We start from the raw sequence: 13,731 nt of genomic DNA, 5'->3' as shown, positions 1-13,731 counted from the left end.
CTGGCCTTTCAACCTCTGGCCGACCAACTGAGAGGCCAACCTGGTGTTGTGATAGAGTATCGGCCAGTGCCAATGGAGCTGTTGACCACGCGGATGCCGCTGGAGCTGAGAGAAATGAGGTTTCTTTGCGCAATGTCAGGGGCTTGAATAAACCCGGTTGCTTAATCTTCACCTCGTGAAGCACGAGCAAGCAAAAGGGGTAACCATTCGACGCTACAATATCATGGTCCGTTCGCTGTTGCAAATTTGGAAAACCGACATCAGGCAAGGGTACACGATTCTTCAAATGTTGCCGACACATCACGCGACCGGTCTCGTGCTGAACACCATCCCGACTATTCTTGGTGAGGCTGCGTCGAGTTCACACCGCCAAATTTTGACCCCGAGGCAGTCTGTGAATGTATCCGCCTGGGTAGCATCAAGTCCATCGTCGGTTCCTCCATATACGTCCGCCTGCAACAGTACTGGGACCACTTCCTACAACGCCTGGAATTGGCACAGAAAAAGAGCTACAGGATATCCATGTCCAAGATCGAGTAGTTTCACGTCGGAACATCCGCCCCGTCGACAACCGTCTACAAGAGGTGGACAGAATTCTTTGGCCGACTTATCCTGGAGAGGTATGGTGGCACCGAGTTTGGAAATCCGTACGCCAAGTACCCGACTACAAAGTTGGTTCCAATTATTTTCTGTCACTAACACACCTCAGGTCAGATTGACGAGTTACCCCAGGGTTCTGTCGGGTGAAGAACCCAGGTGTCTAGTCATACCTTGAATACGGCCACGAGGGCGAAATGTATCTGTGATGTTGTCAGATTGGGTTGGCTAGAGGAGCTCTCAAGGAAAGTACGGCACAGGCGCCGAACCCTGTAAAAGGGATATTAGAGCCTTGTGCGGGGTATACGGGCACGTGACAAGAAGAGCTACCCCGCATCTAGATCTTTGCTAAACCAGCCTTCTTGATGCGAAAAGTGACTTCTTGCGATACATCCTGGGGGTACCTCGCTTCAAGGAATCAATGTGCGAGCGTATGCTTTATCCGCAGTTCATTGAGCACTGTGGACAGTGGGACGTCAGCCTTCGTATTTGCAATTCTGGAAGCCTTCAGTGGATAGCACCTGTGAACCCACCCTCTTTGATCGGCTATACTGACAATGAAGAATAACCTCGGTCTTTTTCGGCTCCGTGAATCCTCATTCATGGTTGGATGAGCTGCACGACATCCCTATACTCGAAGTTCTATCTGTTGTAGACAACGCAAATATGTATACCCACCTCCTCCCATAGCATCGACTACGTTGTTCCCATCGATTCCCCTCCCCATCCGTCTCGTCTCGGTCTTGCGGCACAGGTCTATCAGCATGGCCCCAGCCCTCCACCTAGACTTCCATTACGACATCTCATGCCCCTTCGCATACATAGCGTCCCTGCGCCTCCCTGCCTTCCAGCGTCGCCATCCCAATCTTGCGATCAATTACCGCCCTGTCCTCCTCGGCGCACTCTATCGCGCGACTTCCGCTCCACAGGGCGCCGCAGGCTCTGCCTCCGACGTTTTCAATGCGACTAAACGCGCGGTCACGTCCGCTGGCTTCACACGGACGCTTCGTCGGCTGGGAGTCGAGTATAAACAGCCACCGAGACATCCGCTGAAAACGACGAAGGCGTTGCGTTTGCTCTACTGTTTAGAGGGTCCAGAGAGGGCTGCGTTGACGGGGAGCTTGTATCGGGCCTACTGGGTTGACGGACGGGATGTAAGCGATTTAAAAGAGCTAGGGAGCTTAGTACAAGAATGTCAAGGCTTAGGTCCTGGAACCAAGACGAGACTCCTGGATCTGCTCCAGACCGGAAGGTTTGAAGCCACGGAGCAAAGAAAGGCGCTCGAGGAGACGACCGACTTGGCGCTGCAAAGAGGCGCCTTTGGCGTTCCGGCGTTCTGGGTGCAGGAGGAGGGTAGGTTGTATTGGGGTCAAGATCGGCTGCAGTTTGTGGATAAGGCTCTATTTGCGATGGAGGAGGAACGTCAAGAGCCGGTGCTTGAGGCGTTAGTACCACGATATGCTCCACTAGACCGAAGGCAGATACCGGAGGGTGAAGAGATGAAGCTGGAATTTTGGTACGACTTTAGTAGTCCTTGGGCATTCCTCGGCTGGACCCAGCTCGCAAGGCTACAGCGGATCTTTGGGCCAAGGCTAAGGATTGACATGAAGCCATTCCTGCTAGGGATTTTATTTCGGGAGCATGTATTTCAATTCTATGCTGTGAAATTAAGCTAACTGCTCTCTAGAATTGGGGCACCAAACTTGCCCATGGCTGCTGTTTCCGAAGCCAAGCGCAAGTACACACAGCTCGACCATGTGGACTGGTGTCGATGGTGGAACGATATTAATCACCAAAACGGACGCCCGGATAAGAACATCGATTTTTACTGGGCGGATATCTTTCCTATTCGCACACCCACGGTGCTGAGGGTTGTTCTCGTGGAGCCAAGGCTAGTTGACATACTATGTAGGTTTCCCAATCCTGACCTAGAGTGGACAAGTGGGTGGCTAACAGCGGCGCAGTCAGAGCATGCTGGGAACAAAATAAAGATATGTCTTCAGACGACATTCTTCGCTCTGTCATTGCCGAAGCTGGCTATGATGCAAACCGGATCATGATTCAGGCCAATAGCTCAGAGATTAAGCAGAACCTGAGGGCTAGGACGAAGGAGGCAAAGGACACTGGAATATGCGGCGTTCCGAGCTACAGAGTGTTCAGGCGGAAGATCGGAAGTGGGGATAAGGGGTGGAGGCTGACGGGTGATATCGTCTGGGGTCAGGACGAGACAGCAGTGGTCGAGGATTTGATCTCTGGCTGGGATGGGCAGAGCAGTGCCTCCGAACCTGGTGAAGTTCCTCATTCCCGGACAAGTAGTACGAAGCTGTAGGCAATGTAGAGGCTTTCAAGCCAAAGGTAAACTTCGTTGATCGCAAGGATGTCTTGAGCAATAATTGCTACACGTCAATGATGTAGGTACCAAAGGGCTCGCCCCATTTGATGACCTTGTAACAATCATGCCCGATCTTAGCAGTACCACCCACACGCTCGCCACATCAAGGACCTTCAATTCTGAGGCACAGGAGTTGATATCCTACAGGCTGGGCCGTCGTCGTTACCTCACGCGTAGATTTGACCTCAACATTTCTTTCATGAAGCGGCCTCACACTCTCATCCACCTCCGGACAAGAGCATATTTAAGGCTTGCTCTATCTCATTTTGGGCCGATGAACATTCGATCTACTTACTGCCACAGCCTTGCTTCCACGCGCCTCAAGGACCTGGTTGGAAACAACTTTTGTTGGTATTAGTATACGTCGATTCGTCAAATATGACAGATTATCAGGAATAACCATGTCACGAGTAACAATGCATAAGCCACACTGTGGCCGCGTCGTGGATGCCGGTCGTAAATCGCTCTACTTTCATATCACTTGCAGTGTAGATATTGCCACACAACTTGGGCGATCTATCCAGGGACCGGGCATAGTCCGCGACAGTTTAATGGCGACCTCCGGACCGTCCATCCTGTGCGACAAGCTCAAATAATGTTCTTCTTCCGACTTTTAAATCGCCTAAGGCAGGCTATGCGGAGCCCCGTAAGCTATTTCTAGAGCTATAGCCTAAGAGTCTGTGTTCGGTGGCGGAGGGACCCATAACAATGTCGCCGGGATTCGAATAACTATCCCCAGCGGTACTAATTTTTCCCGACCCCAGGGCCGATGGGAACTCCGTTTGGCTAAATTTCATTGTTGGAGCTCCGAATCCAGGCGAGCGTGGTGCGAAAAGATCCATTGTCACGAGTGGAAGTAGTCCCAACGGGATTACTGGAGCATTTATATAAGCGCCGCCTAATTTATGGGACCGATGACAATCGAATTAATTGGGTATATCACGTCGAGAAGGACACAGACTCATCATGCAAGTGTTGTCGAGCCTCAGGACGCTATGCTGCCTGCAAAGGTGTGATTATAATCCTCTTTCCTCCTCTCCTTCTCCTTTGCCTGCCAAACTTTCCTCGGAATGGGTGGTTGTGATTTCATATGTAGGCTGCATATCACTGATGTTGGGGCTGGCGACTGAAAAGAGCTCCTACTTCAGTAAGCACCTTGTCCATGTCTGTATCACGATTCTTGCTCGGAATCTCGTGCTGTGCCGTCCCCCAATTTGAATAGACTCCGCATTCTGCTCCTCTGTCCGCATATCCGCTCGCAGTGGCACATCTCTGATGGGCGCAGCGGTTGTAATCTGGTCTTGTCGTTGCCACTCGGAGCTACTGACGTCGGCACAATCTGAAAAGTATGATAGAAGCTTGATTCAGTACAGGAATTGTGAGATTGTGATAATGTGGAGCAGCACTCTTCTTGCCGCCTCACCTTTGCATTTATCCACCTTGGTTGATTTCTCGTTGGACCTCCCCAAGGTTGGATCCCCACTTGCCATGATGGGAAATGCTTCGTGGTGCCGACTTTCAGATCCGATCGTTTCTGCCTTTCCGAAGCTAGCTTCCACGGAAAGCCTGGCCGGGGAAGGATGCTTCAGTGTGTAGCCTTGGTCTGTTGGAAGAACGATGACTGGAGTGATAGCGTTGAATCTGTAATAAGATAGCGAGAATGGCCGGGTTTGATCTCCCATTGTCCGTTCAACCACTGGTCTCAAAGCGCTGGCTGGACTGTGCATATATTATCCTCCATTCCCATGAGTAGTTAGATGCCTAGAAGGGTAGTACAGGGTATGGAGATTGCATCACACCGCTCAGACTCTCAAGTCATTGATTTGCAAGGGGCCGTGTTCGAATGCAAGGGTTCGGACCGATTAAAGACCAATGGGCCTGTGACCCGGGTGACCTGGAGGAGAGATAACTGCAAAGTTGCCACTTCAAGTATCTTGATTTAGTTCGAATGACGGTGAATCGGGGTAGAGGGCCACCCGCATATCGTGTCCTGAAAATTAAGGACTTGCATCAGGTGAATAGGAGGATCTAGACCACAAGTGCAGTGTTGACTGGGTGGATCTTTATGACTGGGTAAACCGTAATTCCATACCTTTCATTGTGGACAGTGCTTCCTGTCTGGAGCTGTGACAGCTACTCTACAGAGAAAGACGTATCGCGGAGGGAAGCAGTGGGTTCTCAAGATTGCAGACAGTAAGCAGTAAAGCTGGCTCCAAGGCATTTACCGACGTGCGGAAGTAGGGAGCAGCAAAATGCCAGGCGGAGGTGGCTGAACGTCTCAGTACAGCTTTTCAATTCAGTCACGCGTATGCGTCTAAGGGTTACAGCTTCATTGAGATAACGCCCTGTGGAGCCTCACTTCGCTGATCTTGTTGCTCCAGGACAGGTTCGGAGGGTGCTTCTCGAGCTCCGACAGAGCGACTAGATGCGTGAGAAGATAGAATCTGTGGAGAATGGAGAGCCTATATTCCTGCCACGGAATGATGAGCGCAAGTTCTGGTCTACAGGTCAGTTTACTAGAGTCAGATCCCAAGATTTATGAGGAATGATGAACGATCACATCCTTATTTATTCTAAAAATGCACCCCAGGAATGGGGTGCCACTCAAGGCGTGCGTGGTTCTGGGATGCTGTATGAAATTGACAGACAGCGTCTGTTGCTCCCATTTACGGGTGCCCTCAATGGAGGCTCTCACCACCTTGTGCATCTACTCGATCACGCTGTACACCACACTTCGTGAAGGGCTTTGACAACAAATCTATGTAAAAGCATTCATTACTAACACGTGAATGCCCGTTTCAGCGGTAAGGGAACGCTACAATTCCTCACGAGTCAAGCCCGTGATGTGTTCAATTCTGTAACTTTGCATACCTAGCTGGGCATAGGGCTTCCAGTACATTAAAGCATTAGTCCACTCTACTAGCAAGAACTCTTGCTTTAGATACTATGGTATATGATTCAGGTGCCATGACCTCGTTCCAGATTTCGATGAGAGGGCTTAGGCAAAGCCGAACTTGCCCACCTTGATAGCTTTCATTCTCTGAGTATACAGCCTCCATCTTTTCGCCTTGGAAAGCCTGCCCTTTCGCTGGAAAGGTATAGTTATATTTCAGAGGACTAAGAGCATGTTTCAAACGTATTTCTATTGCCTCCTCAAAGGTCGCCGACATGATCCGCTCCCAAGCGCGCAAGTGTTCCAGACGATTCATCGACGCCGAGGTTTTCGATGTCTCCGAGAACTCGACAAGAGAAGATGTTGCCGAAACTTTCGACTCGTCTATCAAACCTGTCATGAACATGTTAGATGCAATGTTTCAGAGATTCCACACAAAACATCCACTATTACACGGGATAGGACCTAAGATCGCCGAGATTCTCCTTGTGGGAGGGAGCAGTGCCTCTCCATATCTCAAGCAAAAGCTTCGCGAGCGCTATAGTTACGACCAAACGGCAACAAGGCCATACTGTGTGACTGTCCGAGCGACGGATAGGAATGGGATGAGCGCTGAAACTTGCATCGCACAGGGAGCAATATTATTGATGATGGATAGCCATTTCGTAACTGAAAAGGTTATCAAACGAGGATATGCCGTGCAAGTGGATGCGGAGAGCAAGCCAGGGGATCGAATCAATAGACTTGAGGGTCCGGCGCGATCCCCACGATGGCAAGGAGCGTTGTATTAATGTGACAAGATTTCTGATCAGGATAGGTGAGCGAATAGGCCATTATCATGAGGCGCCTGGTCCCGAAGGTTGTTGGCGTGGTCTATTCTTAGACGAAAAGACAGACTCTGGCTGGGTTCTTGAAGAGTCGGTCTTCTATTCTGATCGCCTGTCGGAAGACGGACTTTGGATCGATCATCCACACAACAAAGACATTCGTCGCTGCGGCGTACTTAAAGTACAACTTACGGAGGAGGATTGCGCCGCTTTCTAGATAATTAACTCAGCACCTGAGGGGAGACCATATAAATACCTCGAGTACCAGGTATTCTTCGAGATCAAAGGTCTATTAATGACTTATCGGATCATTATTCCTAGAAGCGGACGAATCCAGGAAGGAAACAGTCCTCGTTTCGGCCGGAACCCGATTCGAAAATCCTCTCAGCTTGAATGCGCTCAAGTCTTTGGCCTACTCAATGTCGGTGCATCGCGGAGGTTATTGGTGGACTCTTGGTGCACCTGAGTCTACCATTTTCAGTACAATCAACGTGTAATAAGCTTCGAGATAGTATTTGAGAAATAGTTGTTTCAAGGGTCCTGTGCGTTCAAGGGACCACCTGACGACGACGATTTATGACAGCGTACCTCAGAGAGACCGCATTAGTCTATCAGGTTCAGATAGATATTGAGACGAACCAAGAGATACCTTTCACACTTTTATGGAGTCAATGTGACTACCGTTCTTGCCTTTCCTCTCCAATGCTCACTCAAAGTTCTTATCCAGACTGGCTATTACTTCGGTTTCTTGCAGAAACGCTACTCACAACCCGTAAAATCACGGCAATTGCGTACAAAGTCTACCATCAGCGACTGTTAGTCATGAAGATATTGATCATTATGTTAGCGCCAGAAAACAGATAGACGTAGTCTCTCCACACTTTGAGCCATTGGCAAGTATAAAAGCCCTTATGTCGGAGGATGCAGGAATTCAGAGGAGAGTGTACATCGTACCACGCAGGAAATATTGATGGCTTGCCCCATTGAGCCCGACATGCGCACAAGACAGGACTGCAACGAACCCTCCAGGAGAGTAGCCAGCTATTTCCGGTCCAGCGAGTAGAGTAAGAAGGTCTCATGAAAGGCCTGAGCGCGAAGCGGAACCTCCTGACACGTCTTAGGTCAGCAATGTCTTACTAGACATGGCAGCTTAGTTCATTAGCTCGGCACATTCTTCTTAGGTCACAAGGATAAAATCCGTCCGGTCTCACCCGTCAACTGTTATGGGCCACGATACCAAAGTTTTCAAGCATGGACGACGACAATCCACAATGGCGGTTAAATCCGGGAATAATATACGTCGTGTTCGCAGGATTCGACTTGAAAGTAGGCCAAGGACCATGTGGTCGACCCCTCTCGCCTTAAGTTGTACATTGTTTGCCAGATCCACGTGGCGGACGATTTGGAAGCGGTTTACCACTTGATACAGAGCTCATGCCCAGTTTTTCATACGTGCATATTCAGTCTATCCATTGAAGCTCAACGCGGGTTGCAGGAAGTTTTCCGCCAGATCTGGCGATCAGTGTCGCCCTATCGGATCCACACCCCGGTTCTCTCCCGCGTCGGCCCCTACTCTGCGAGGCCCTGTTCTCCCTTTGTCACGTATTCCAGATCTGCCTGCTCACGCATCATGCAGCCATGCAACAGTCTACCTTCGGAAACATAAAGGGGATCCGTCCAACTTCACGAACACGATGGATCCCCTAGAGCCCGCGCTACCATGGCCATGGCGCATGAGGCTCCTGTGGAACGGTCTCTGGATTCCGTCAATGTCCCAGAGGGGGTTTTGTGCGTCCTTCATCAAATCGACTCATTCCGCGCCCCTAAATCCATGTCGCCTCCTATATTCTAGTGTCTCTACCAAACTCTGGCGTCTGGACTAGACTAGATGATGAGAGTCTTGTCGTTTTGCTTTCCTCGAGGAATTCCGCTCCCGAGCTTCCAATCCTCCTTACTAGTAATAGATTCACATCTGCCACCACTATTAGTAGAAGAATGAACTGTGGAAAAGGGTGACGGACGAAAACATTCCGAGAGTGATGAAGAATTGGACACGGTAAGGGAGCGTGCACTAAACAGAATCTACGTTGATTCTAAAGTCTGAAAGAGAGGCGCCTTGGGTATATGTTACGGTGTATGGTGGATGTTGTATAAAGGATCGGGCGAGAAGAGTTTATATGCCTACGTCATGGAGGAGGTCTGCGACGTAAGAACAGAATTGCGGTCATTCTTCAGAGGAGCGGCTAATCCGTGGTAGCAAATTGATGAGTACTTTAAGTATAGGATACGGTCTCGACACGTCCGTACAGGAAAAAGCCATTAATGGACATCGACGACGTATATCTTTGTCCTCCAATAGCTCTGGGTTTCGGACACATCGATCTTCACGGACAATCAGGAGCGACTGCGGCTCACTTCCTTCATTCTTCTCCGCGCCCCCACAACCAACGAGGCCAGCTGCCTTAGTGTACAAGGTGATCGATCAGGGTAGAATAAAGCGGGCACGATATTTGATAGGAGAATGACATGTGTATCGGCGACCTCAACATCGTTGGTCTATCTGGCCATCTCAGCCTGACATACCACTTTCTTAACACTCTCCTCTCCAAGATCCTCATCTTCAGAAGCGGGTAAGGAGTCGAGATCCGACCCTTGGCCGTCAGCCTCCCAATTTGAAATCACAACCTATCTAGGCTTATTCGCCATTCTATTTCCTTCTTGAGCATCTTTTGCTCCGCTTTGCCCGCCCTTTCCATTTGTTTGCCGACCTTCTCATCTGTTTTGGCGGCGATCTTACCCAAGCTTTTGTTCAGCTTCCGATGTTCCTTCTCAAGTTCTTTGCATTCCTTCTTATCTTTACCTGAAGGCATTTTGCCGAGGCCAAGCTCGAGTCTTTCTTTATTCTTCACTAGCCCGGCCTGCAAACGGCTGATCTTTGCGTCTGCCGTAGCCTGCCCCTTCTCGGCCTTGCGTCCCTCCTTGAAGTAATCCTCATGATGTTTCAATTGCCATTTATTCTGTTTCTTATTTTGATTCCGGTCGAATTTGGCGGCTTGGGCAGCTCCCATCTTCTTGAGGAAATTGCTAGTGTCGGACATCTCGGCATGAGGAACATCGAGCGTGATGGGTTCCACGTAGCCCTCCAATGCCCTCAGTTGGGCATTCTTGGATCCTCTTCTGGTGCGGACCTTGAAGGTTTTGAGCCAGGTTCTCGGGCTTCAGATATAGATTGCCCTTGACATTATCGTTGTCGAAATCGAGTGGGCCTAGCTCCAGTTTCCTTTCAGGAGGGCCCACCTTAGCCATCATTTTCTTGGTGGTTATAATGTTGAGGTGCAGTTCTGCTAGTGGAACATGTCGGCGGAGGCTTAAATAAAGGGACTGGAGAAGGCATCTCGGTCGTTTCTAACGAAGAGTCAGACGCACTGGAGCAAACTCAGGGTTCCCCAATTCTTCAGGTGCTCACGTGGAATCACCAAGGGACGGGGTACCCTCCTTGGGTCCGGAAGTGAATCAATTCATCATCCTCACGGTCGTCGTTTTCTATGTTGGTAGAATATGCTGGAGGCAGCTCTTTGATCACTTCCGCCCGAGTCTGGGCGTGCGAAGATTTCTCTGAAGTGGCCATTTTTTACCCATCGCGTTCATAATAAACAGTCTGCTCACCCAGGACAAGAACTTGAGAGCTGTCTGTGTCAAAAAGAGACTGGGAGACAATATTGAAGCCCTCTTTGGTCTCATGAGTATTATTAGATACGGTATCGTCCTTTTCAGCAAAGGGTGATCGCAATGGTAGTGCATTCACAGCTCAACGTCGGTGCTTTTGGAGAATTTCTCCCCGCGAGGAGCAATACATCTCATCTTCTGCTCTTGGATCGTTTGAAGATATGTATCACTGATCCCGGTATTATGCAAGAGACCGTTGACTCGAAAAATCGAACAGTACTAATGGGAGAAGAAAATCACAAGCACAGGAAGAAGACTAGACCGAAGCTAGAACAGATTATCACCTTACATTCGATCCTTTTCGTTCCGACGGCATCCATTTCGTTAACGCAGACTGCTTCTAGCGCTGAAGAAAGCCTCCATGAACCTAGACGAGTGTGCAGTCCCCAAAGGTAAACTGTACGCACTATCCGCCAGCTATTCCAATTCTTGCTGTCTCCTCAGTTTCCTTGACTCGACGTAATCCTTCCAGCCAATTCTTATGGCCATGTTAATCGCCGGATCTCCCCAAGCTTTATAATTGGACAATAGTTCTTCCGCTATCTCATCAAATCAAGGCTCGAAGGAGAAAATGCCACCTTCTATAGTTGAGTCCTGCAGTATCGTCTCAACATAGATCATGAGCTTTTCATAAAGGGCAGAGGTCGACAAATCCACACAAGTCCGATTTTGAATTTGGCCCAAAAAGCTCACGACATTGATTAAGTTCGCAACTTAGACTGTCTATGAGCTAGGGAGTTGGTGGAGGCTCATGATATCTGCGACCAGGAAATTGCAGTGGTACATATGGGCATCGCACGGGCCATCGGTGTACCTGTGAAATATACTCTGCGCCTCGCGCGTGCACATAAAGTCTCTCGCAGTTTGGTCGAGAAAGTCGACTTTGATTTCCCACAGGCTTTGTCCCGGCAATATTTTCCCCGCCTCGAGGAGGCCCATGCAGCCACTCGTAAGTCTTCGGTCAAGCGTCTCTACCCAGTACGAGACTTCGTCTTCATCGTCGTACATGAGAGGTCTGAAGTCCGGACAGTTGACAAAATTGGGGGCATCTACCTCATCGAGATACTGGAGATGCAAGAGCAACAAAGCGGGGCCCGCTGTTGGCCTGACGTTGAGGCTGGGTTGGTCGAGTGTAAAATCCATCCTGCAAAAAGCAATCTGGAGCATGGTCGAAGCGGCTTGTCGATACCTCGGCTCTATTGTTTCCATCATGCGCATGAAACAGTTGTCGAGATCCGGCGGGATCGCGTGAAGTTGATCCAGGAGTTCAGAGGCAGACTCACCGTCCCTGACTCTTTTCAAGAGCTCTCGAACCACCAGTCGGACCCAGAGAAATACGCCGTCTGCCTTTTGAGAATGATTTCGTGCGATATATTTGTCAGGAGGTTCGGGTAGCGCCGTTGTTGCACCCGGAACAGATTGCTGTCCAATAGCTGGTCGTGGACGTATGGATTGAAGTCTTCCTTTGTAAGCTGTTCCGAGCGCAGTTGCGGACAACACTTGAACGCGTCCTGGTAAATCACCCTGGGCCTGCTGGAAACACAAACCTTGACACCATCGATCGTAGTTAGTCCCTGAAAGAAATCGATCATGTCCATGCGCTGCTCGTCTGAGCCGTCATACTCATCGAGACCATCCACTAATAAAAGAAGCTTGGCATCCGGGCAAGTCTGGCAAACGAAGGTCCTCAAAACGTCCTGCAATTCACTTTTTGTCCAAGTTCTCATATTTGCCGCTTGTTCTAGAGCCGTTTGCCACCGGTGAGATGAAACCGAAAGTTCTATAAGATCCGCTCGTTGCCAAAAAAGCTGGTAAACTAGAGTAAGCAGAAGTCCTGTCAATGATTTTTGAGTGACGGACCCAGCGTCCCACAGATAGGACGAGACGTGTAGAGTTTCACGTTCCCGGGCCGAGTCGTGGAGGTCGTACTGCTCTTTTGAAACTTTCTGGTCAAGTTCACGTATAAGTGTAGACTTCCACACCCTGCCTTTCCGCGGATCCAATAGACGGCGCGCGTAGTGGGCGAGCAAAGCCAGTCCACGAAGTCATCCCGGAACGTGTCGTCCTCCGCTTTCGGACAGAAGATCCACTGAAACGTTTGAGAATGTGGCCTGTTGACCCGATTGCGTCTCTCGTCCATCTGTGCACAGTACAAACTATCTAGCACTTTCCGCAGGGGCTTGGTCTCGTACTTCATTGCCTCTGGAAGGGTGTTGATCTGGTGGGACAATGCTTTCAGGTCGTTGTATGCACTGTGGAGGGCCTTTCCAACCTTTCTGAAATCCTTCAGAGCTGCTGTCTGTGGCCATGGCCAATGGCATTGATGGTATTGGAAACACTTTCCGGTCCCTCGTCGTCATTGGCAATCTGGTGTATCAATTTCTCCACATCCGTCGCAATGTTGTCGTCCCGAAAATCTGTAGGATGGGAGCTGAAAAGGTCTCGCTTGACTGTCTTGTCAGAGACAGTAGTGAGTATCTCGCGCACCTCCCTCGCCATGCTGGCTTCTAGCGAAGGGCTCGCTGCAGTGCTATCAATCTCAACACGAGGAGGGGGCACCATTGACACGGCATCTCCGTCTCTTTTCATAGTCATGAAAACGACGAACCAGATCACCAGGTTGCTCCGGACGTGATTAAGCTGGTCTTACAAAGCCACAATCCTGGCCCCAATCTCAGGTTCCTGAAGCCCGTTCTTACTAATAGCAATCTTCATGTAGAGCCAAGGTCTGCCACAGTGCAATCCAACATGCAGGAGGCAGTATTATACCATTCTGGAACAGGGCGAACCAGAAGGAATTTCACAAGGAGAGATTTAATATAAATCAAACGTACCATTTTTCCGCGTACTCACGTATCGGGTGAATTTCAGCTCCCATAAAAGGTCTGAAAACTCCCTTGACACTCTGAAACATTCCTTATTTGCGAGGTAGAGTGCATAGTTCGGGCCAGGGGTTGGTTTAGTGGGACCACATGCCTCGAGATAATTCTGAAGATGCGAGTTGGAAACGATGAGCTGTTGGGTCATCATTCGGACCGCGTTGTGCTCGTGGCTTCCTCAACATGCCGAGTATTCTGCCGCTTCCCGTACTAACTTTGAGCCGACTTCGATGCATTGCAAGAGATTGACAGCAGCTCCAAAGGCGGAAAATGGATCAACCGTCCTGACACCTTGTTACGGCGTTGAAGTCTGGTCAGAGGAGGAGTCTCATCAAAGAAACTTACTCTTCAAAAGACCATAAATGGAAATATTTGTTCTGATAAGACGAAAGAAGGAAGTGGATTGATTCATGACAA

General features: G+C 49.7%; 5 protein-coding genes across 5 annotated transcripts; 4 read left to right on the top strand and 1 right to left on the bottom strand.

Annotated features, from left to right (window-relative positions):
* Nucleotides 1-193: 193 nt before the first annotated feature.
* A1O9_00369 (uncharacterized protein) lies at nt 194-516 on the top strand (the record flags this gene model as incomplete). The annotated part of the gene is made up of 1 exon (XM_013409533.1): nt 194-516. A coding segment is annotated over one exon (321 nt), but the record flags the coding sequence as incomplete, so codon positions are not given.
* Nucleotides 517-1,361: 845 nt separating this feature from the next.
* A1O9_00368 (uncharacterized protein) lies at nt 1,362-2,273 on the top strand (the record flags this gene model as incomplete). The annotated part of the gene is made up of 1 exon (XM_013409532.1): nt 1,362-2,273. The coding sequence occupies one exon, from the start codon at nt 1,362-1,364 to the stop codon at nt 2,271-2,273; it is 912 nt and encodes a 303-aa protein (XP_013264986.1).
* Nucleotides 2,274-2,306: 33 nt separating this feature from the next.
* A1O9_00367 (uncharacterized protein) lies at nt 2,307-2,926 on the top strand (the record flags this gene model as incomplete). The annotated part of the gene is made up of 2 exons (XM_013409531.1): nt 2,307-2,505; nt 2,562-2,926. The coding sequence occupies 2 exons, from the start codon at nt 2,307-2,309 to the stop codon at nt 2,924-2,926; spliced, it is 564 nt and encodes a 187-aa protein (XP_013264985.1).
* Nucleotides 2,927-6,157: 3,231 nt separating this feature from the next.
* A1O9_00366 (uncharacterized protein) lies at nt 6,158-6,926 on the top strand (the record flags this gene model as incomplete). Its single annotated transcript, XM_013409530.1, has 2 exons — nt 6,158-6,632; nt 6,700-6,926. The coding sequence occupies 2 exons, from the start codon at nt 6,158-6,160 to the stop codon at nt 6,924-6,926; spliced, it is 702 nt and encodes a 233-aa protein (XP_013264984.1).
* Nucleotides 6,927-11,158: 4,232 nt separating this feature from the next.
* A1O9_00365 (uncharacterized protein) lies at nt 11,159-12,632 on the bottom strand (the record flags this gene model as incomplete). Its single annotated transcript, XM_013409529.1, has 2 exons — nt 11,159-11,907; nt 12,296-12,632. 2 exons carry the CDS (start codon nt 12,630-12,632, stop codon nt 11,159-11,161), a joined length of 1,086 nt encoding a protein of 361 aa, XP_013264983.1.
* Nucleotides 12,633-13,731: the final 1,099 nt, after the last annotated feature.

Source organism: Exophiala aquamarina, assembly GCF_000709125.1.
Source record: "Exophiala aquamarina CBS 119918 chromosome Unknown aczIA-supercont1.1, whole genome shotgun sequence".
In the NCBI taxonomy this organism is placed as follows: Eukaryota; Fungi; Ascomycota; class Eurotiomycetes; order Chaetothyriales; family Herpotrichiellaceae; genus Exophiala; species Exophiala aquamarina.
This window is presented reverse-complemented; position numbering and strand designations above follow the sequence as displayed.